General features: G+C 43.9%; 1 protein-coding gene across 1 annotated transcript in view; it reads right to left on the reverse strand.

Moving 5' to 3' along the window:
- LOC143298411 (voltage-dependent calcium channel gamma-5 subunit-like) overlaps positions 1-19,018 on the reverse strand; it is a 32,356-nt gene extending 13,338 nt beyond the window's left edge. Inside the window, exons 1-3 of the mRNA XM_076611610.1 lie at positions 18,778-19,018; positions 18,271-18,363; positions 14,490-14,624 (exon numbers count right to left, since the gene is read on the reverse strand). Coding sequence (XP_076467725.1) covers positions 14,490-14,624; positions 18,271-18,363; positions 18,778-19,000 — 451 coding nt within the window. The 5' untranslated portion in view covers positions 19,001-19,018. The remainder of the gene's footprint in view (positions 1-14,489; positions 14,625-18,270; positions 18,364-18,777) is intronic.
- Positions 19,019-24,787: the final 5,769 nt, after the last annotated feature.

A 24,787-nucleotide genomic window follows, 5' to 3' on the forward strand; every position in this document is an offset into this window, starting at 1 on the left:
GTCCCCCTGTATCCACATACCTCAGTGGAGTCGCAGCGCCCCCTATCCTCAGTCGCCCCAGAGCACCCCACAAGTTGATGTTCTGCTCACCGGGTTTAGCGCAGTGAAGAAAGGTACGCTGACACATACTTGACACCCTTGATGGACCCGTCTGTTTTCATTTCAGCAAAATATTCACATCCATTTTCCCAGTGTCTCCAGTCCCCGAATTTGTCAGTTTTCAGAGGGAAGACTCATACTCGGAAATAAATGTCTTTATTCCCAGAAACGTCCACACCATTGCTTGCGGTCCGGCTTATATTCGACCAGTGGCGTGTACAATACATGGTGTGCGTGCTACAAAATCAACATATCGAATGAGAAAATGATATCCAAGTGGGTTCTTCTTTTTATTTTCATTGTTTTTGCTGTTGTTGTTGCAACCTAAGATCTGTTTGAGATACGCTTACAAAATCTACTCACAAAAAGTCAAACAGTATTGTATAGTATTGCGTTGTATCACTTTTTGTCACAACAGATTTATCTGTGTGACAGCACGTCACTGCAGTGCAGCGACACCCAGATTTGTTTTTCCTGAATTTGCAAATGCATCTATTTTACTGCGAGCTACCGATGAACTGCTGCAGCCGTGCACAAACACGGACACATGTCATTTGGCCCAGTGGTAGTGGACGTATCATTGCAAGGAACAGAATGTAGCTAGCAACACCAGTGACCATGGACGTGTCATTGCAAGGAACAGAATGTAGCTAGCAACACCAGTAAGCATGGAGGTGTCATTGCAAGGAACAGAATGTAGCTAACAACGCCAGTGAGCATGGAGGTGTCATTGCAAGGAGGGAACAGAATGTAGCTAACAACACCATTGAGCATGGAGATGTCATTGCAAGGAAGGAACAGAATGTAGCTAACAACACCAGTGAGCATGGAGGTGTCATTGCAAGGAGGGAGCAGAATGTAGCTAACAACACCAGTGAGCGTGGAGATGTCATTGCAAGGAAGGAACAGAATGTAGCTAACAACATCAGTGACCATGGAGATGTCATTGCAAGGAGGGAACAGAATGTAGCTAACAACGCCAGTGAGCATGGAGGTGTCATTGCAAGGAAGGAACAGAATGTAGCTAACAACACCAGTCACCATGGAGGTGTCATTGCAAGGAACAGAATGTAGCTAACAACACCAGTGACCATGGAGGTGTCATTGGAAGGAGGAAACATAATGTAGCTAACAACACCAGTGACCATGGAGGTCTCATTGCAAGGAAGGAACACAATGTAGCTAACAACACCAGTGACCATGGAGGTCTCATTGCAAGGAAGGAACACAATGTAGCTTGTTAACAACACCAGTGACCATGGAGGTGTCATTGCAAGGATCAGAATGTAGCTATCAACACCAGTGACCATGGAGGTGTCATTGCAAGGAAGGAACAGAATGTAGCTATCAACACCAGTGACCATGGAGGTGTCATTGCAAGGAAGGAACACAATGTAGCTAGCAACACCAGTGACCATGGAGATGTCATTTCAAGGAATGAACAGAATGTATCTAGCAACACCAGTGAGCATGGAGGTCTCATTGCAAGGAAGGAACACAATGTAGCTAACAACACCAGTGAGCATGGAGGTGTCATTGCAAGGAGGGAACAGAATGTAGCTAACAACACCAGTGAGCATGGAGGTGTCATTGCAAGGAGGGAACAGAATGTAGCTAACAACACCAGTGAGCATGGAGGTGTCATTGCAAGGAGGGAACAGAATGTAGCAAACACACGAGGGGGACAGACCAGGCTGGAGCACCACCAACAGGAGCTGCCACAGGAGGCAGACAGTCAGCCCTGTCAGGCAGTAGTCAATGATTCCCTTCATCACCCTTTGTCATGCTTACCTGTTCATCTAGGACATTTCAATCGACAGCGTTGGCTTTTTTGTGTCTTCAACGGTCTTCGAGAAATAAAATAAATTATAATGCTTGAATATTATCGAAAACCAAAACTATGCATTGATCCTGTTGAAGTTGATAATAGATAGATAGACAACATGCATAGATAGATAGATAGATAGATAGATAGATAGATAGATAGATAGATAGATTAGTAAATGGGTGAATGGGTAAAACTTAACTAGTTGTCTAATTTCATATAAGTTGTCTTGTTTTATCTGAAGCGGTCGGGAGAAGTGGAAGTGGTGCCTCTCAGTATTGCTCACACTTAAATCGATGTTTATACTTTTGTTTGTTTGCTTGTTTGTTTTTGTTATTTTCTTTGTTATTTTTGTTTTGCCTCGTTTCCCTTCGATTTAGTGAAAGTGTCTGTTTACATTGCGATATTAAATCGTTTAAGTATGAGTTCTCCCATAAAGAAGCTTGCTTGCATGACCTGATGGATGGAACTACACCTATCTTCATCTTTCACATTTTGTCAGCAATATTGTCAGTGGTGATGAATTGAACTACACCTATCTTCATCTTTCACATTTTGTCAGCAATATTGTCAGTGGTGATGAATTGAACTACACCTATCTTCATCTTTCACATTTTGTCAGCAATATTGTCAGTGGTGATGAATTGAACTGCACCTATCTTCGTCTTTCACATTTTGTCAGCAATCTTGTCAGTGGTGATGAATTGAACTACACCTATCTTCATCTTTCACATTTTGTCAGCAATATTGTCAGTGGTGATGAATTGAACTACACCTATCTTCATCTTTCACATTTTGTCAGCCAATATTGTCAGTGGTGATGAACTGAACTACACCTATCTTCATTTTTCACATTTTGTCAGCAATATTGTCAGTGGTGATGAATTGAACTGCACCTATCTTCGTCTTTCACATTTTGTCAGCAATCTTTTCAGTGGTGATGAATTGAACTACACCTATCTTCATCTTTCACATTTTGTCAGCAATCTTGTCAGTGGTGATGAATTGAACTACACCTATCTTCATCTTTCACATTTTATCAGCAATCTTGTCAGTGGTAGTAAATGTGGTTTAAAGATCCACGGATCATTTAAGTGGTTTACGAAATAACGTAACGACATTTCTTCACCCATGTACGTGTGGTGTTTGCAGACCCTGCCTCTGTGTTTCATTCCTTCCACAGACACCCAGGACCGTGTTTCCAGGACATGCCCCCATCCTCCACCCAGCCTGGTGTCCACTGGACCCAGAACTGTCCACCAGTCACCCGTCCTCATTTCACGGTTTGCTGCACACCACCCTCCTTCTTTCCTGCTGGGAAGTGGGCGATGTCAGTGGTGCCGGCATCCTGTGGCCAAGGTGTGGAGGACTGGGTAACTGGCTTCATTCGCCGTTCATCTAGCAGGAAGATTAGGTCTCCACTATTCGTTGAGGGTTGAGGATGAGAGGGGCAGGGCGAGCAGGGAAGGAGGAGGGGGGAGCAGGAGAAGGAGAAAGGAGGAGGGAAGAGAGTAATCAGCATTGCCATGGGATTAGGTTACAGCGGTTGTGATGTCTGATTAGTTGTCGATATGTTCAGTAACGCGGAAGTGATTGCATTAGGTCAGCGGAATTCTGGATGAGTATGTATCGATAATGTTCAACAACGCGTTGGTCATCATAATAGGAAAGAGTGATTTCCGATATACTGCATTAGGCATTGCTGATTTCAACGACGGAGCGAATGTTTATGCGGACATGCTTACACGTTGGTCTGCGTGTGCTTGTACAGATATGACACTGCAGTTTTGTCAAGCTGGGAAATGGCAGTTACGGGCCGTGGGAACGTATAGCAAGTTCCCCGCCTTCCGTGTGATGTGCACTGAGCTCGTGTTGCAAAATGAATTCAGATTGACGAAACAATCACCGTCGAGATATTGACAGAACTGCTGGGTTCTTGAAATGTCGATGAATGTAAATGATTTATGCTCTTCTCCAAATAGTTTGCACACTCCACTTAATGATTAACACACTGTCCGATATATTCTACAAAATATACAAATGTATAGGTAATTACATTATTATCAGTATATCACTCTGCATGTCTCTATTTTTCTGTCTCTGCCCTCTCTCTCTCTCTCTCTCTCTCTCTCTCTCTCTCTCTCTCTCTCTCTAAAAGAAAGGATTTCATCAGCATGTTAACATCAGATCACAAGGAGATAAATATATATCAGAAGCTTTCAAGATTATACAAATATCACAACAAACACCTACAAACTGCGTGGTTAGATAGATTTGACTTTTTTCTGTAATAATTGGTGGAATCAGTTTCACTGATGATGAATGAACGGAATTGTTAACGTGTTGGGGTAACCTGTTGGATTCTACCATTTTTCTTGAAGGAAAGAATCTTGTTTTATATCAATATTTGCTATCACCATATCCATTCGTGTATTCTAACGTTTCGTTATGCGATGCAAAAATGTTGGCACATTCACCCATGTCATAAGGACCTCATGGCCAATGACATTAAAGTATCTCTGTCTCTGTCTCTGTCTCTCCCTTTGTCTCTCTCAAAAGTACCCAGAAAGAATGTTTCTCTACAAACAGTGTTCGTTAACACTCCGTGTTGTGCATAAAATCAGCTGTTAGAAGAGAGAGAGGGTGAGAGAGAGAGGGAAGGGGGAAAGAGGATGAGAGAGAGAGAGAAGGGAGAGACGAGTAAGAAGAGAGGGGAAGAATAGGAAGTTACAGTTTCAGTTTCTCAAGGAGGTGTTAATGCGTTTGGACAAATCCATACACGCTACGCCACATCTGCTAGGAAGATGCCTGACCAGCACAAAAACCCAAGGCGCTAATCAGGCCTTGAGTGCACGCATATATACTAATTAATTATATTGGTGTGTACCAATCAGAGTGGGTTTCTTCTACAAAATTGTGCCAGAGGACATGACTCATGATGACATGGGTTCTTTTACATAGTGCGCCTAGTGCGTGCTGCACACGGGACCTCGGTATATCTTCTCTTCTCGAAGCACAGTTTGATTTTCCAATCAAACGTGGGAGAAAGGGCGAGACAGGGATTCGAACCCAGACCCTCACGGACACTGCATTGGCATCTTTACCATTCCACCATCTTTCTCCCAAGAAGAAGAAGGAGGTGGAGGAGGGGGAGGAGGAGGAGGGGGGGGGGAGAGGAGGAGGAGGAGTGTTTGTTTTTAATCATGATGAAAAACCACTTCGAGAGGAAATCCATATTCTTAGCCCATAGATTCTGATTTTATGTTCTCTCTTGTGTTTGCATTCTTGTATATTGGTGATAGATTCAATATTGACTTTCGCTTCTTCCATTTTCTTGGGTCCAATTTTGCGCGCGCGCGTGTGTATGTGTTTGTGTTTGTGTTTGTGCGTGTGTGTGTGTGCATGTATGCATGTATGCACATACTCAGAGAGTGTGTGTGTGTGTGTGTGTGTGTGTGTGTGTGTGTGTGTCTCGCATACATACAAAACACATTAACAGCATTGGTAAAAAGCAATTTGAAACTCTGGCTGTGTTCTTCAAGAATTCAATGCAGTCTGCATATTATCGACCATGATATTCTGTCGTTGTTTAAAAACAGATTGTGTTCATGTTATACATGCATCATTTGAATCTTATTTAAAACAGATTGTGTTCATGTTATACATGTCATTTGAATCTTATTCACTTGTAGCCATACCATCCACAAAATTCCCGGTGGAATTTCTTTACTTCGTCCATAAAACATTCGCGATGAAAAAAAATCCTCTTTTTTTCCAGGCAGTATATCCTCATAACTGTGTCCCCATAAGTGTGCTTGTGTATGTAAACTTCGGCAGTTTTCTTTACTGCCCCTGTCCTGAAAGGGTCGTGGGTTGTTCAGTATATTTAGTTTGTCCCATGTGTTTTGATTTTTGTTGAATGAGACGGAATGGGATGTGAACTCGTTCATCGGCCACTCCGTCCTGACCTCACATGGCTGGCTGTTCTGTCCTCACATCGCCACACATAGCTGGCTGTTCTGTCCTCACATAGCTGGCTGTTCTGTCCACACATAGCTGGCTGTTCTGTCCACACATAGCCACACATAGCTGGCTGTTCTGTCCTCACATAGCTGGCTGTTCTGTCCTCACATAGCTGGCTGCTCTGTCCTCACATAGCCACACATAGCTGGCTGTTCTGTCCACACATAGCCACACATAGCTGGCTGCTCTGTCCTCACATAGCTGGCTGCTCTGTCCACACATAGCTGGCTGTTCTGTCCACACATAGCCACACATAGCTGGCTGTTCTGTCCTCACATAGCTGGCTGCTCTGTCCACACATAGCTGGCTGTTCTGTCCACACATAGCCACACATAGCTGGCTGCTCTGTCCACACATAGCTGGCTGTTCTGTCCACACATAGCCACACATAGCTGGCTGCTCTGTCCACACATAGCTGGCTGTTCTGTCCACACATAGCCACATATAGATGGCTGCTCTGACCAAACATAGCCACACATAGCTGGCTGCTCTGTCCACACATAGCCACACATAGCTGGCTGCTCTGTCCACACATAGCCACACATAGCTGGCTGCTCTGTCCACACATAGCCACACATAGCTGGCTGCTCTGTCCACACATAGCCACACATAGCTGGCTGCTCTGTCCACACATAGCTGGCTGCTCTGTCCTCACATAGCTGGCTGCTCTGACCACACATAGCCACACATAGCTGGCTGCTCTGTCCACACATAGCCACACATAGCTGGCTGCTCTGTCCACACATAGCCACACATAGCTGGCTGCTCTGTCCTCACATAGCTGGCTGCTCTGTCCACACATAGCTGGCTGCTCTGTCCTCACATAGCTGGCTGCTCTGTCCACACATAGCTGGCTGCTCTGTCCACACATAGCCACACATAGCTGGCTGCTCTGTCCACACATAGCCACACATAGCTGGCTGCTCTGTCCACACATAGCTGGCTGCTCTGTCCACACATAGCTGGCTGCTCTGTCCACACATAGCTGGCTGCTCTGACCACACATAGCTGGCTGCTCTGACCACACATAGCCACACATAGATGGCTGCTCTGTCCACACATAGCTGGCTGCTCTGACCACACATAACCTCACATAGCTGGCTGTTCTGTCCACACATAGCTGGCTGCTCTGTCCTCACATAGCCACACATAGCTGGCTGCTCTGTCCACACATAGCTAGCTGCTCTGTCTACACATAGCTGGCTGCTCTGTCCTCACATAGCCACACATAGCTGGCTGCTCTGTCCACACATAGCCACACATAGCTGGCTGCTCTGTCCTCACATAGCTGGCTGCTCTGACCACACATAGCCACACATAGATGGCTGCTCTGACCACACATAGCCACACATAGATGGCTGCTCTGACCACACATAGCCACACATAGCTGGCTGCTCTGACCACACATAGCTGGCTGCTCTGACCTCACATAGCTGGGGGGTGGGATGGGGGGTGTGAGTGTGTGTGTGTGCATGTGTGTGTGTGTGTGTGTGTGGAATGCAGGAATGTGGAACAGATGGATGAGATAAAATGATTTTCGTAATGATTATTCAGCCAATGTCCTGATAAAAGAAAATGAGAGAATGGTCAGTTGCTTGAACCAACATGATAAAAAATGATCTTTTCTTAAAGGTAGCAAGAGTGGGAAAACACGCCAAGTGAAATGTTTGGCATGAATTTATGTTTTAATTACACAGTAAAGCCATGATTTTTTGTGAGACACCTGCAGCTTATTCTCACCAGATTCAGATTTGGTATTTCTAATCTTAAGGTATATCGATAAAGTCATAAAACCGTAAATCATCAGAATTATTGTGCCATTTGAGTGATGAATCCAGCTGGGATGAAGTTCATTTCGTTTTGAAATATCCTGCCCTTACAGACCTTCGTGTTAAATTTATCCCCCCCCCCCCCCCCCCAAAAAAAACAAACAGCAAGAAACAAATACCCATGTTCATTTCAACTACGTTTGTTGATTCCATCAAATGATGAAGATGTGAGTGCAGTTTAGCACTGTATTCATACAACGCACTTCAGCTGAGAGAGACACTTGTATCCTAACTGCTGTGGTTACATAGTTATTGTGATGTATGTTAAATTCTGTTATCGTCCCCTGTTTTTGTTGGGCTATGGCCATAACTAAATCATCTCCGTGTGTGTGTGTGTGTGTGTGTGTGTGTGTGTGTGTGTGTGTGTGTGTGTGTGTGTGTGTGTGTGTGTGTGTGTGTGTGTGTGTGTGTGTGTGTGTGTGTGTGTGTGCTAATCAGTCACCCGTTGGTTGTTTTGGTTGCACAGTACAGACGTATCTAATACATTGTTCCACAGTATGTACAATCTATCATACTATCATATTTTTGTTTTATTCCTGTGGTGAGTTTAAGTATAACTGTATCCAATTCCACCACCACCCACTCCCCCCACACACACCCCCGCCCACCCCCGACCCCCCCGCCCCCCCATCCCCCTCGCACCCGACCCCCGTCCCACACCCGTTTTCAGTAGTTTTCAGTTAGTTTTGACACAGTTTTGTGGATGCTTTTTCTATTATTTCTTACTGGAAATTTTTCACTGGAATAGATTTTTTACTCTGAAATGGCCCTGAGTGGCCCGTGGGCCTGTAAACGAGAGGAAGGATAAGAGGTGCTGACAATCAGGCCAGGAAATATAGCACGCTGTCAGAGTCTGACAAACGTGTCGAGAAATAGGTAGCTACTTCAGGTCTCCCGCGGTAATCGAGCAAGAAGATTGGGTTTCGACCAGTTTTGTCGAGGGCTGAGAATAAGGAGAGGGTGAGGGGGAAGAAGAAGTGGTAGGACGATGGGGGACGGGGGTGGGGGCTGGGGGGCAAGTTGGGGTGATAGTTAAACACAACGAAGGGATGGGGTGGACCGTAAAAGTAGCTGAGATTCCAGATTCCATGTCTGTGTGTGTGTGTATTTTACTGTCGACAAGTGGAGATGATTCTGGGTGGATCACAGAAATGGGAAATTGGTCTGAGCGATGGACAGAGGATGTTCACACAGTGGTGTTAAATAGGTCACAGTTAGCTGTTAAACAGGTCACAGTTAGCGTTAAAATAGATCACAGTGGTTTAAAAGGTCCCCGTTAGCAGTAAAAATAGGTCACAGCGCTTAAATAGGTCACAGTTAGCGGTTAAAATAGGTCGCAGTTAGCGGCTGAATAGGTCACAGTTAGCGGCTGAATAGGTCACAGTTAGCGGTTGAATATGTCACAGTTAGCGGTTACTGGTTTCAGCAATAGGAGGAAGGGTTTTGAAAACTCAGTCATGTCTTCATCCTCAACTGGTGAATCAATCCCTCATGATACTCAGAATACAAAGTTAATCTTATTTTTCATTAACGAATGATAAACAGTCTTCTATTATTTTGTTGTTGGTGGTGCTTGTTTTTTTGTTTTGTTTTTTTCACTTTCATTTTCCATTTTGGACCAGCACCGTGATTTGCTATAAAGTGATATTTCGACACAAGAACAAATCTTCCCACAAAACGAAACCAGGATATTGTTTTTATGGAGAACTACATAAATGTGACAATGAATTAATCAATAAAATAACCAACAGTTTTTCCTAAATGAGATACCTATCATGTAAGTACTGAACTACCCATGTCATCAAAAGCCAGAAATCCAGCAGGGACCAGGCTGGTACTGGTGTTCCCACAGAGGAAAGCTGACCGTTAGTCCCTGGGAAACTTGTCTCGGGGCACAGAAAGCCAGCCACACTCCCATCAATCAAACAGGAATATCGCTTTCTGATCACTTCCCTCCACCAGGGCACACACTGAAGGGGAAAGTGTGTGTGTGTGGGGGGGGGGAGGTGTGGGGTTGGTGGTGGGGAGGGGTTGAGGGAGGGAGGGATTGAGGGGGGAACGGGACGCCAGTGTGGGAGCTGGGGGTGATGATGTTGGGGTGGGGGGGGGGGGAGGGGCGGAACGAGGAGGGTGAGAGCAATGGGAATTTCAAGACCTGCCACACAGCTGGGGTAAACTTTTTTAAAACCGGGATGATATCATTCTGATACCCATCAAAAAAGAAGCGAGGATGAAAGCCCGAAGCAAAATATCTGCTTGCTTCTTTATCTGCTTTATTTGGCTGGCATTGTTTGAATCTCATTTTTTAGCTTCTGATTGAAGGAGACTGGAGGTGCTGATGACAGTGTGTCAGTGATGTGGACCGTGTTCCTGGGAGAAGGACGATATGAGGGGTGTTGCTTTCCTAGGACCCCCCACCCTCCCTTTCTCTCTTTTACTATTTATCTTTTTCTCTTTCTCTTTCTTTCTTTTTTCTCAATCTCTCAGGAAAAGTAGACTGTGCGAAGAAATAAACATTTGGCAAGAAAAAATTTCGTGTGTGTGTGTGTGTGTGTGTGAGAGAGAGAGAGAGAGAGAGAGAGAGAGAGAGAGAGAGAGAGAGAGAGAGAGAGCTAGAGAAAGGCACAGGCAAATGGAGAGACATGTAGAGAGACACATAAATGGGGACAGATACAGAGAGTCAGAGAGATAGACAAACACAGATACAGATACACAGAGAGACAGACAGACAGTCAGACAGACAGACAGAGACGGAGAAATGCATGGTCTCTCTAGCAGTATGATGTATCTTCAGCCCAGTGCCCAAGAGCCAAAACAACAGTAGCAGAATATTGCCACCCACCAGCCTGTGTTCATTGACAAGCCCTGGCTCCATGGTCTGTCGGCTCCTTCACGCAGAAACTGATTGCACGTGGGTTTTTTTTGTTTTGTTCTTGTTTTTTTGTTGTTGTTTTTTGTTTTTTGTTTTGTTTTGTTTTGATTTTGTTTTTTTTGGGGGGTTGTTTTTTGTTTTTTGTTTATTTTGTTTAGTTTAGTTGCTGTTTTTTTCCGCGTGTATGTGCATATGTAGGAGCCTATGCAATGTGTGTGTGTGTGTGTGTGTGTGCGTGCGTGCGTGCGTGCGTGCGTGTGCGTGTGTGTGTGTGTGCGTGTGTGTGTGCGTGTGTGATTGCGCAGGCACATGATGTGCAGCTGCCTGAAGGCATATCTGAATGTGCAGGCACGTGCAGCGAAGAAGGCCGGCACAGCCAAAGATGTCTCCCAGAAAAAGGTGTCTGGTCACTTCAACAAGCTTTGGCACTCACACTGCCCCTGGGATCACTGCTGATGGCACCGTGAACCACATTAACGTGCTCCAGCAAAGTTTCTGCCGAGTTGGATGGAGTGATTTTCCACGATCGCCTCAGTGACGCAGGATGGGCTGATAGCTTGAGGAATCGAGGAATCGTTACTCAGAACGGAGATGGAGAAGGATAATGCTCAGCCCCCCTCCTCCCAAACCCCACCACCACTACCACCAGCTTCTCTTGTCAGTACAAGAGCATCTGATTGCTTCTTGAAACTGATAAAAGAGTTGCTGGTATTCTTCCTTCTTATTCTTCTTTTACAATACAATACATCTTTATTAATCCGATTTGAAACATGTGCATTCAAAGGCTCGTCACTCACACCACACAGTCTCTAATCCCGAAGTCAGTATAACATATGATATATGAACATGGCAAAAATTTAACTTTAATGCGAAAAGGTTGAATTAAGACGTGAAAGAGATAAAAACGTAGCAGCTTGATTTATAACACATAAAAGAAATTATAACATGCATTTTAAATATAAACTAAGAAACGCTATTTCCAACTAAGACACACTATAAGAGAATTATCATTTTGTTGTTATAAACTTTTCAGTGGTATTTTGTCTAATGAAAATATCACATTCGTGGACGCGACAAAAGAGATATGTTTCATTTTATCACATATATTAAGACACACTGATTCCAGAATAAGAAACCCTCGTCCAATTTATTAGAAATTCTTTAAGAATCGCAGGTACAGTGGGTATGCTCAAATCAGAATATTTTAACAAATATGTGAACATACACTTTTAAATACTCGGAAGACAACCATGCATTAAGAAGCAACCACTGTCTTTATCATATAAACACATGTTTCCACTCATAAAAAAGGAAACACACATACACATTCACCTCCACCCCATTCTCCCCAAACTTATTTTATTCAGTGATTCCTATCTTGAACACAACAGACTAAAATGCTACGTCCGTGTGTGTGACTCCCGAGAGAGAAATATATCATTTTCACTCTGTGTTTTTTTGTTTGTTTGATTTGTGTGTGTTTGATTTGTGAAAGAGAGAATTCAGTCAAGTATAGGCCATTGCCTCTGATGAAGTGGTGCAAACAACAAGTAACACGCTATCATGTTATCAGGACAAAAACTTAGTTTAGTGTTTGATAAAGACATCAGCTGATCGCAGTCTCAGTGCTTCATACTGACATAAACAAATTACGTATGGTATGTTAATGCCCAGAAGCCGCGAGTAATGCTAACCTGTGTTGACTTGGGAATTTCTAAGATTTATGCCATAATACTTTTTTTTTTTAAATCATGCAGGATAGTACAACTTATTATGAAATGTATTTTGATTTCTTTCTCCTTATTGTTTAGATTGCAAATCGAAAGAAGAGAGACACAGAGAGAGGACGAGGTAGATAGATAAATAGATATAGAGACAGACAGACAGAGAAAGAGACAGGCAGGCGGACAGACAAACAGACAGACAAACACAGAGAAAAAGAACCCACGGCAACAAAAATGATGTCGTCTGGCAAAATTCTGAAAAGGAAATCCACTCTGATAGGTACACAAATATATACGCATGCATTCAAGGCGTGAAAAGCGCGTTGGGTTATGCTGCTGGTCAGGCATCTGCATTTCAGGTGTGGTGTAGAGTATAAGGATTTGTCCGAACGCAGTGACGCTTCCTTGAGAAAGTGAAACAGAAAGTGAAAAAGGAAAGACGGAAGAATCAAGCCAGACACAGAAGGAGAGACAGAAGGGACAAGACAGACAGAACGTGATACAGAAGGGACAAGTCAGACACAGAAGGAGAGACAGAAGGGACAAAACAGACAGAACGTGAGACAGAAGGGACAAGACAGACACAGAACGTGAGACAGGAGGGACAAGCCAGACACAGAACGTGAGACAGAAGGGACAAGACAGACACAGAACGTGAGACAGAAGGGACAAGACAGACACAGAACGTGAGACATGAGGGACAAGACAGACAGAAGGTGAGACAGGAGGGACAAGACAGACACAGAACGTGAGACAGAAGGGACAAGACAGCCACAGAACGTGAGACAGAAGGGACAAGCCAGACACAGAACGTGAGACAGGAGGGACAAGACAGACACAGAACGTGAGACATGAGGGACAAGCCAGACACAGAACGTGAGACAGGAGGGACAAGCCAGACACAGAACGTGAGACATGAGGGACAAGACAGACAGAAGGTGATACAGGAGGGACAAGACAGACACAGAACGTGAGACAGAAGGGACAAGACAGACACAGAACGTGAGACAGAAGGGACAAGACAGACACAGAACGTGAGACATGAGGGACAAGACAGACAGAAGGTGAGACAGGAGGGACAAGACAGACACAGAACGTGAGACAGAAGGGACAAGACAGACACAGAACGTGAGACATGAGGGACAAGCCAGACACAGAAGGAGAGACAGAAGGGACAAGACAGACACAGAACGTGAGACATGAGGGACAAGACAGACAGAACGTGAGACAGAAGGGACAAGCCAGACACAGAACGTGAGACAGAAGGGACAAGCCAGACACAGAACGTGAGACATGAGGGACAAGACAGACACAGAACGTGAGACAGAAGGGACAAGCCAGACACAGAACGTGAGACATGAGGGACAAGACAGACACAGAACGTGAGACAGAAGGGACAAGACAGACACAGAACGTGAGACAGGAGGGACAAGACAGACACAGAACGTGAGACAGGAGGGACAAGCCAGACACAGAACGTGAGACATGAGGGACAAGCCAGACACAGAACGTGAGACAGAAGGGACAAGCCAGACACAGAACGTGAGACAGAAGGGACAAGACAGACACAGAACGTGAGACATGAGGGACAAGACAGACACAGAACGTGAGACATGAGGGACAAGACAGACACAGAACGTGAGACAGAAGTGACAAGCCAGACACAGAACGTGAGACATGAGGGACAAGCCAGACACAGAAGGTGAGACAGAAGGGACAAGACAGACACAGAACGTGAGACAGAAGGGACAAGACAGACACAGAACGTGAGACATGAGGGACAAGCCAGACACAGAAGGAGAGACAGAAGGGACAAGACAGACACAGAACGTGAGACAGAAGGGACAAGCCAGACACAGAACGTGAGACAGAAGGGACAAGACAGACACAGAACGTGAGACATGAGGGACAAGACAGACACAGAACGTGAGACAGAAGGGACAAGCCAGACACAGAACGTGAGACATGAGGGACAAGACAGACACAGAACGTGAGACAGAAGGGACAAGACAGACACAGAACGTGAGACAGAAGGGACAAGACAGACACAGAACGTGAGACAGAAGGGACAAGCCAGACACAGAAGGTGAGACAGAAGGGACAAGCCAGACACGCACCTGCCAGCACGAAGCAGATGGCCCCCACCAGCGTCCTGACGTCCTTCCGGACGTTGCCCATAAAGGTGAAGATGGTGCCCACCACGTTGACGATCAGGGCACTGACTGGCAGCGCCACGGACCTCCTGGCTGAGGCTAGGGAGGAGGAGAAGAGTGGAGGAAGAAGAAGAAGAGGGGAGGGGGAGAAGAGAGGAGAGGGAGGAGAAGAAGGGAGGAGGAGAAGAAGAAGGGAGGAGGAGAAGAAGAAGATGATGAAGAAGAGGGGAGGAGGAGAAGAGAGAAGGAGGAGAAGAGAGGAGGAGAAGGAGTAGAAGAAGAGAGGAGGAGGAGGAGAGAGGAGGAGGAGAGGAGAAGAAGGAAGGAGGAGGAGACGGAGGAGAGAGGAGGAGGAGAAGAGAGGCGAGGAGGAGGAGGAGAAAGAAGGAGGAGGAGGAGAAGAAGAGAGGAGGAGGAGGAGCAGAAGGAGGAGGAAAAGGAAAAGAATAGAGGAGTAGGAGAAGAAGAGAGGAGAAGGAGAAGAAGAGGAGGAGGAGAAAGGAGGAGGAGAAGAAGAAAAGAGGAGGAGGAGAAGAAGAAGAGAGGAGGAGGAGAATAGAGGAGGAGAAGAAGAGGAGGAGGAGGAGAAAGGAGGAGAAGAGGAAAGGAGGAGGAGAAGAGGAGAGGAGAAGGAGGAGAAGAGGGGAGTAAGAGAAGAGAGGAGGAGGAGGAGATGAGATGAGGAAGAGAAGAAGAGAGGAGGAGGAGAAGAGAGAAGGAGGAGGAGAATAGAGGAGAAGGAGGAGAAGAAGAGAGGAGGAGGAGGAGAAGAGTTATATGGTGATGAATCGTGAGCAGAGGCAAGTCAAATCGCTTAAATACACACTCAAATTCAGAACAATGAAAGATAAACATTTACGAATAGGCCTACATGCAGATGGAAAGCCATCGAACCTGTAGGCCTGGAAGATGGGGGAACGTTGTGTGGAGGGTGGGAGAGAGGGGAGGGAGGCTAGTTTGGAAAGAAGTTAGGTGTGAAGGATTGTGAAAAGCTTAATGCCGTGGTTTGAATAAGGTGAGCTGGCAATAAACAGGTATCACTTTTAGTGTCATCACCCAGTATGCTTTCGCTAACGCCATCATTAATGTCACGATCGTCGTTATCCTCTCTCTCTCTCTCTCTCTCTCTCTCTCTCTCTCTCTCTCTTGATAAATTTGGCTGTGTCTCAGGTCTCTATTTGAATTCAAGCAAAACTAGTGCTATTTGGTTAGGGAGCAAAAAGAATTCTAAGACGCGTTATATGGAACATTTAGGTATGGACTGGAATCCTACAAGATTCCGAATTTTAGGGATTTGGTTTACTAATGATTTAAAAGAATGTGTAACTATAAACTATTCAGAGAGATTAGCAGAAATAAGATATTTGTATAAGATATGGGTAAAACGCCAGTTAACGCCTCTAGGCAGAGTAGCAATTCTGAAATCTGTTATTCTTTCCAAACTGACTCATCTGTGGTTGCTTTTGCCAAACCCACCGGATACATTTTTTAATACATGTCAACATATTTGTTATAAGTTTGTTTGGAACAATAAACCAGATAAAATTAGCCGTAAAACTGCTCATAAAAGTGTAAAAAAATGGTGGCATCGGTCTTCCTGATGTTAAATTGTTTGCCTTATCTTTAAAGCTTTCCTGGATTCGTAAAGCTGAAAATTCAAATCACAAGTGGAAGCACCTCTTGTTGTGTAACTTCCCCCAATGGCCAGCTATTGATAAATACGGTCCAGAGTTTATCTTAAATTTTGCCAAATATAACCAGTTCTGGACAAATGTGTTTGAAAGTTATAAGATTTTCTTTTATAAATGTGAACCAAAAAACTCAGCGGAACTGCTTGCAGAGCCATTGTGTTATAATAATCGTGTTCAAATTGGTAAAAGGTGTATTATATCCAGACTGCTCAGTAATCATGATGTGTATTGTCTTGCACAGTTTTTTGATGATGATGGTAAAGTTTTTTCATATGTACGCTTCAAAGAAAAATATGATTTGCACATTGATTTCCTTACTTATGCTGGATATAAATCAACAATAAACGAATTAGTTAAAAAGCATAATATTCATGTGGATAGCAACAGACACACAAATACTTCGCTCTGCTTCAAACACTTGTTTTCTGTTTCTAAAGGCTCAAGACCATATTATGATGTGTTGATTGAAAATGATATGAAACCAAAATGTTGTGAGAAATGGGACTTAAAGCTTTTGATGCATCATAACTGGAAATCTTGTTTTATGCATGCACACAAGATAGTTGATGTAAACTGAAATGGTTTCAGCTGAAAATAATACACCGATGTTTATGTACAAAAATTGTTTTAAAAGAAATTGGTGTTACGGATAATAACAACTGTAGTTTTTGTAGAGAACACAAAGACAGTATTGATCATGCTTTTTGGAAATGTAATGATGTGCAAATGTTTTGGAACGCTTTAACGGACTTGATAAAAGAGAGATGTGTAAACGCAGGAAATTTAAAGTTAACAGAAGCACTTGTGCTATTTGGACATGATGTGACAATAACAACTGATGCTGTTTTGTGTTTTATAATATTGTTTGCAAAGTATTACTTATATTTATGTAAAATTGAAGACAGCTTTCCACAAATATCAGTTTTTTTGAACAAATTAAAAACTCGATATAGAATTGAAGAATATAATGCATATATTAACTTTAACCATACCATTTTCTCTGCCAGATGGCTGCCTTACAAATTATTGATCACAAATGATTAGTAACCTGTTCATGATTAACGAAAAATAACCACCCATATTTATTTTCTTTTTATTGATATTCATAAGAAATGATTGAGGTGTTCACTTTCCGTAAACGTGTTCTAAGATACTTGACAGTTTGTATTCCTTGACAGCTTGTGTAAGATCTTAAGAAATGAATGATAATACTCCATGATGATAACCAACCAGTGTATAATCCAGCTGCTTGGCTGTTTCTATCAAAGTATTTATGGTGTGTGTTTGTTTGTTTTTTGTTCTTTGTTTGTTTTTTCTTCTTTATAAATGTCCATTAAGATGCTGTTGTTGTTGTAAAATGTCAACCTACCAAAATGGAATTAAAAAAATGTTTAAAAAAAAACCCAAAAAACACTGTGGTTTGCTGTGATGACCTTCACGTTGTGGTGTGCATAGGTCGGGTATCTGCTCCTTTGTTGGAAGCAGATGTGGAGTAACTTATATGGATCAGTCCGCACGCCGTGAAACCTCCCTGAATCTGATGGCTGTACAGCAGTGGAGAACCCGACGTTTTTAGGAAGGGACTAGGGATTGAATGAAAAACAAGCTGGGATTTTTCGTTTTCATACAAGGAATATTTACAGAGAAGAACGTTCTTTATTCTTTGTCGCCATGAAAATCGTATGTAGTTCGATATATGTTAGAGGTGTTTTGTTTTTTTAAGTGCATATTAAAAGTGCATGTCAAAAGGTTTATGCCTGTCAAAAATTATTGAATTCAACATGGTCTCAGAATATGGTTTTCAAATAAAAGCTAGAGGACTTTATTCTCGGTTTTCTTTGAAACATTGTGATAGAATATGCTTTCTGTAGTTCTAATTCTTGATATTCAATGAAACATTGTGATAGAATATGATTTATGTAGTTCTAATTCTTGATATTCTATGAAACATTGAGATAGAATGTGCTTTCGGTACTTCTAGAATTTCCAAGTATTTCAGAATTCAGCATTCTCTCGGGATACATTTTCAGCAATTGTCCAGCAAGCCAACTTACCAACGATGGTGATGGAGGTGATGGTCATGTTCTCTCCGCGACTGCCTCCCACCTTGTAGTTGATCTCCATGCAGTCCGGTGCCACCCCAGGGACTGCAACATTGTGCACAGTGCCTTACCCTGCTGTGTTCGCTCCAACAAGGACAACAAGAACAAGAACAGCCAGACAGAGAGACATGAGGATAACAAGGACAGCCAGACAGAAAGACATGAGGACAAAAAGGACAGCCAGACAAATACATAATGATAACAAGATCAGCCAGGCAGAGAGACATGAGGACAACAAGGACAGAGAGACATGAGGACAACAAGGACGGAGACATGAGGACAACAAGAACAACAAAGACAGAAACATGAGGACAACAAGGACAACAAAGACAGAGACATGAGGACAAGGACATCCAGACAGAGAGACACGAGGACAGCAAGGACAGCCACGACAGAGAGACATGAGGACAAGGACAGCCCGACAGAGGGACGCAAGGGAGATAAGCTGGGTGTACTCACAGCCCTCCACCTCCATGCACACCCTCCACATGCCGGCCCACACCCGCACCCACGTGTCGTTCATGGGGATGGGGTTCTCCTCGCCCTCAGGCAGCGTCGACATAGGTAGCCGCTCCCGTGTGCGGAGCCAAGAGTCTGTAGCCACGGCCAGGGACAGCACCACCACGGAAGCCGAGGCGATGGCGAAGGAGGCGAAGGTGAGGCTGTAGGCCGAGCATTTCATGGTGCTGGTGGTGATAGGCTGGGGTCCTTGCATCACGCAGTGAGGGTGTGGGGAAAGTCTTGCTGCTGCTGTGGACTGGGTATGGCTGTCAAAGGTCAGCTCTGAACACAGGAGTTTGTGAGGACGGCTTCGTTCCCCTGCTGATGTACACACTGTACGCTGAAAGTCAGTTTGATTAAAAAATATATATATAATAATTAATGTAGTATTGTGAACTACAGTTTTCTGCAGGACTTGACAATTAAGAAGAAAGAAAGTCTGCATCAGAAAATGAATTAATTCTGGCAGACATCGCTGTTCTGTTGTACAATGTGTAAGATGATCTGAAAATCAGCCGACTGCACAGGATGTCTTAATGGCGAACAATTGTTGATTGTGTCCATCACAAGGCTGACGTCAGGCTGAAGACAGTACATCGTGCAGGTTGGAGAACTCATGGCAGTAACAGTTTGGAGTTTCCTTCACCGACCGGCCATGTGAGAAGATTCCGGCACCAGGTGCAGCCTGAGTATCTCACCCCCCTCCCTTTGTTCTTTCTATAGATTCAGGTACATTACCAGCCGACAGTTGGATCACGGTTTGAACAGGTTTTCAAATACCCAAGTATCCGATGGCCACAACCTCACGATAACTAAACACCATTTCCAAGGCTGGACACATGCCTGTCTCCTGACAGACACATTCACTTTTCAGTTACATCCAGCAGTTCCACTGAGTTGACCCAAGATCAGCCTGTGGATTGAGTGTTTGAAGTAAACATAGCCAAAGTTTAGTGGGACTGAATTCTTTTTTTAATGAGAAAAAGGGAAAATGAATTAAGCACAGCTGATATATTGAAATGTGTCATTGAACCAGACACAGTGTGACACGAAGTGTTTCAAATATCAAGTCCCACTCTTTGAGATGTGCTCTGGCATTCCCTTCACTGGTGCAGCACACCTCTGGAGGTCACAATCTCAGCATCTTATGAACACCATACTTCTGTTCTGAGGGGATGAAGACGGTGGTGAATTGATTGTTGCTCACATCTGCAAAAGAAACATTCATAGCTAGTCAATTTCAGGTCAACAAAGATGTGAAGTTTCTAATGAGGTCGTGCTTGAATGAACTATATCATTTGTTTGTTTATGTATCCCTTTCTTTTTTCCCCTCAAGGCCTGATAGTGCGTTGTGTTACGCTGCTGGTCAGTCTTCTGCTTAACAGATGTGGTGTAGCGTGTATGGGTTTGTCCGAACGCTGTGACGCCTCCTTGAGTAACTGAACTGACCTGAATTGAGTCCAATAAAGTATTACAACTGCCAACATTTGTTTTGATAGAATATGACAACAATAACAAGTTTCTTTCAAAAACCACATGTCACAGTCACTGTACGACTCAATTCCTTTTTTTTCAGTTCTTGTTTTTATATCCAGATGTCTAATTACCGTCGGTCGTTATGACCAATTTGTATTCCTATATAAATGAGCATAGTAGTAGTAATATAATGATAATTGTTTGAACGAGGGAACATTCTGTTTTGTAGCTGTGCATTTCAAGAGATGAGGCAAGGGGGTTTCCTTTCAAACAAACAGAGAAACAGACATACACAGAGAGGGGGAGAAACAGAGAGAGAGGGAGAGAGAGAGGGGGGGGAGAGCGGGAGAGAGAGCAAGAGAGAGAGGGAGAGAGAGATGGGAGAGAGAGAGTGGGAGAGAGAGATGGGGGAGCGGTGGGGGGTAGTCACAAGCAATCAACAGCAATCCCTCCTATTAATCTGCAGGTTAACTCGTTTCAAAGCGAGAGGAAGAGGAAGGAGAGTCGGGGGCTGGGAAAGGAGGCTGAGGGAACTATGAATATAGAAGGCTGTCTAAACAGAAATAGAATATTGCATGATGAGCATAGTATCAAAAGAATCATTCTCAGTCAGTGTTACCTCAGTAAAAGGCCTAGACTAGGTGAAATTACTTTGCATAGGAGAATGGATATGCAGTTGGAAGACGGGCCAACTGAGGAAAATAAATACCTTGTTTCATTATCATTGTACAGGTTGTCTTTCTATGGCTCAGAGGTGCAATCAGTCAATACTCGTCATCAGTCATTATGGATAGACTAGAGGTGCAATCAGTTAATACTGGTCATCAGTCATTATGGATAGACTAGAGGTGCAATCAGTTAATACTGGTCATCAGTCATTATGGATAGACTAGAGGTGCAATCAGTTAATACTGGTCATCAGTCATTATGGATAGACTAGAGGTGCAATCTGTCAATACTCGTCATCAGTCATTATGGACAGACTAGAGGTGCAATCTGTCAATACTCGTCATCAGTCATTATGGATAGACTAGAGGAGCAATCAGTTAATGCTGGTCATCAGTCATTATGGATAGACTAGAGGTGCAACCAGTTAATACTGGTCATCAGTCATTATGGATAGAATCAGAGGTGCAATCAGTTAATACTGGTCATCAGTCATTATGGATAGACTAGAGGTGCAATCAGTTAATACTGGTCATCAGTCATTATGGATAGACTCCGAGGTGCAATCAGTTAATACTGGTCTTCAGTCATTATGGACAGACTCAGAGGTGCAATCAGTTAATGCTGGTCATCAGTCATTATGGATAGACTAGAGGTGCAACCAGTTAATACTGGTCATCAGTCATTATGGATAGACTAGAGGTGCAACCAGTTAATACTGGTCATCAGTTATTATGGATAGACTAGAGGTGCAATCAGTTAATACTGGCCATCAGTCATTATGGACAGACTAGAGGTGCAATCAGTCAATACTCGTCATCAGTCATTATGGATAGACTAGAGGTGCAATCAGTCAATGCTGGTCATCAGTCAATACGGACAGACTAGAGGTACAACCAGTTAATATTGGTCATCAGTCATTATGGATAGACTCAGAGGTGCAACTAGTCAATACTGGTCATCAGTCAAAATGGACAGAAACAGAGGTGCAATCAGTTAATGCTGGTCATCAGTCAATATGGTTAATTCAGAAGAACAACCAGTCAATACTCGTCATGAGTCATTATGGATAAACCAGAGGTGCAGTCAATATTGGTCGACAGTCACTGTGGTGGCTTGATCGCTGTCTGTATGATCTTGCTCAGTGTTTTAGTCACAGTGTTCATCGTTCATCTTGTTCTAATTCGCAGGAATGCCATGTGTGATCGATTTTATTTTTGTATCAGTGTAAGTCAAAATAATATTTCATACGTCATAGGTAACGTATACCACGCGAAGCATGATAATGTGCAATAATGATTGGTTTGCAACAGGATATATATATATATGTGTGTGTGTGTGTGTGTGTGTGTGTGTGTGTGTGTGTGTCTGTCTGTCTGTCTGTGTCTGTGTGTGTGTGTGTGTGTGTGTGTGCGAAGAGAGAGAGGGGGGTATTTTCTGCTCTGTCGATGCTATAGGAAAGTTCATGGAAAGCTGTCAATGTTTTCCACACAAGTGATGTCCAGCCCCGATCTTTGATATGTCTGAGAACGGCCTGTAGGAGCGTGGTGGTCTGTGGACACATGGAAATTGTTCAACGTCCTGATTTGATTGGTACACAAACAGACCCAGCAAAACAGCACTGACGTGACGTTGTGTGTACTTAATGGACTACATTTACTGTTCATGTTTACCAGTTACTACTAAATGCCTCTGGCCTGCTGAAACGGAGTATGGCTGCCTATATTGCGGGGTAAAAACGGTCATACACGTAAAAGTCCACTCGACCTCGTGTACATACGAGTGAACGTGGGAGTTGCAGCCCATGAATAAAGAAGAAGTAGAAGAATGTCTCTGGCCTTTTTTACTGATACCTTCGTAGATACCATTAAATCATATTGTGGTCAAAACTATGTTACCCTTATTTTGCTTGCTAATTTCCACTCGCAACAAAGACTGCCCACCTGAACGTCTTTCCAATTAAGGAAAGATTACATTCAATCGGCGTTACCTCAGCAAAAGGGAAATATGTGTGAGTTCATTTCTCACAGCAGAACTGTGGACAGGCGAGCCGGCTGGGGAAAGTGAAGAACTCGATTTCATCACCATAGGGCCAGCCTCTTACTGGATCCCAGTGCTCTCGGCATGGGATCGGAAATGTGCGAAAGTTGGACAGAGTATGTCAGGACGGGAGAGGGGTTGAGGGGAGGGGGGGGGGGGAGGTGGAGTGCATGTGTGTGGAAGGTGGGAGGGGGAGTGTTGAGGGCGTGGTGGGTTACGGGGAAGATGAGGGTGCCGGAAGGGTTGTGGTGAGGGTGCCGGACTGAACTAAGGTCCACCAACAAAATGCACCTCAGAGGCAGTGCAGGCTGGAACAGCAAGTTCTGCTCAGCTTCCAGTTCAAACTTCATTATCCCCATCCCCCGCCCCCCAACTCCTCTCCAAGTTCTGAATCTTGGAATGTTCCGTTACCGATGGACAGCTAAAGAAGATTAGGACAGAGAGGGGAGGAGTGAAGAGGAACAAGATGAATATTTCATGTCAAGACTTTGCAACTGATAACAAATGCATAATGGCGAAACCAGATTTTCTTGCGTTGCACGACTTTAAATATGCATTTTGTTAACATGGCAAAGAAGAGAGAACAGCACACGGGTAAATACATCACTGGTATATCATCAGACAGGGCTAGAGGATGGGTGGTGGCCTAGACAAGGGAGCCGGCGAGGGTCAGGGTTCAATTACCATGGAGACGAGGATTAAGATGTGCTCCCTTCTTCACTGCAACCTTGAATGGTTGTTAGGGTGTCAGGAATGTGTCTTTGTGTGTTTTTAATATGATAGGAAACCAACAACAGACTGTAGTATGCTGCGTGTACTTATCGTAAGTAAATGAACCCATGGTAACAAACGACCTGTTTTTTGTAAAATAAAAAAAAATAAAAAAATTCCGGAAGGGAAAAGCATGTACGCACAGTCAGGATTTTTTTTTAAGCGCAACACTGCAATATTCTCTCTCCACGCGAAAAAGAGGAAGCTGTTGTACCGAAATGAAACACTTCATATGACAGAAACAAATATCCATGCAAGAGAACAAAGAATAGGATCAGTGTCATAAATGCAACACGAAAGCATGCTCAGTTGAAAAAAATAGTTGAAAAAATTAACTGCATGTGTATTTGTCAGTCCCATGTTCAGTTCAGTACATGGGACATTATAAAGATGTGCTGATATCATTAGAGAAATGCATGGCCGCGTAAAAACATACAGTGGCCTTGCTGAACTATCCTCCAAGGAACTGTTGAGTGATGGGGACACAGGGGAAGACAGACAAACGATGGACTGAGAACACTGCAGAATGGACAGACAAACGATGGACTGAGAACACTGCAGAATGGACAGACAAACGATGGACTGAGAACACTACAGAATGGACAAACGATGGACTGAGAACACTGCAGAATGGACAGACAAACGATGGACTGAGAACACTGCAGAATGGACAGACAAACGATGGACTGAGAACACTGCAGAATGGACAAACGATGGACTGAGAACACTGCAGAATGGACAGACAAACGATGGACTGAGAACACTGCAGAATGGACAAACGATGGACTGACAACACTACAGAATGAACAGGATGGACTGACAACACTGCAGAATGGACAAACGATGCACTGACAACACTGCAGAATGGACAAACGATGGACTGAGAACACTACAGAATGGACAAACGATGGACTGACAACACTGCAGAATGGACAAACGATGGACTGAGAGAACACTACAGAATGAACAGGATGGACTGACAACACTACAGAATGAACAAACGATGGACTGACAA

This window comes from Babylonia areolata, chromosome 1, assembly GCF_041734735.1.
Source record: "Babylonia areolata isolate BAREFJ2019XMU chromosome 1, ASM4173473v1, whole genome shotgun sequence".
In the NCBI taxonomy this organism is placed as follows: Eukaryota; Metazoa; Mollusca; class Gastropoda; order Neogastropoda; family Buccinidae; genus Babylonia; species Babylonia areolata.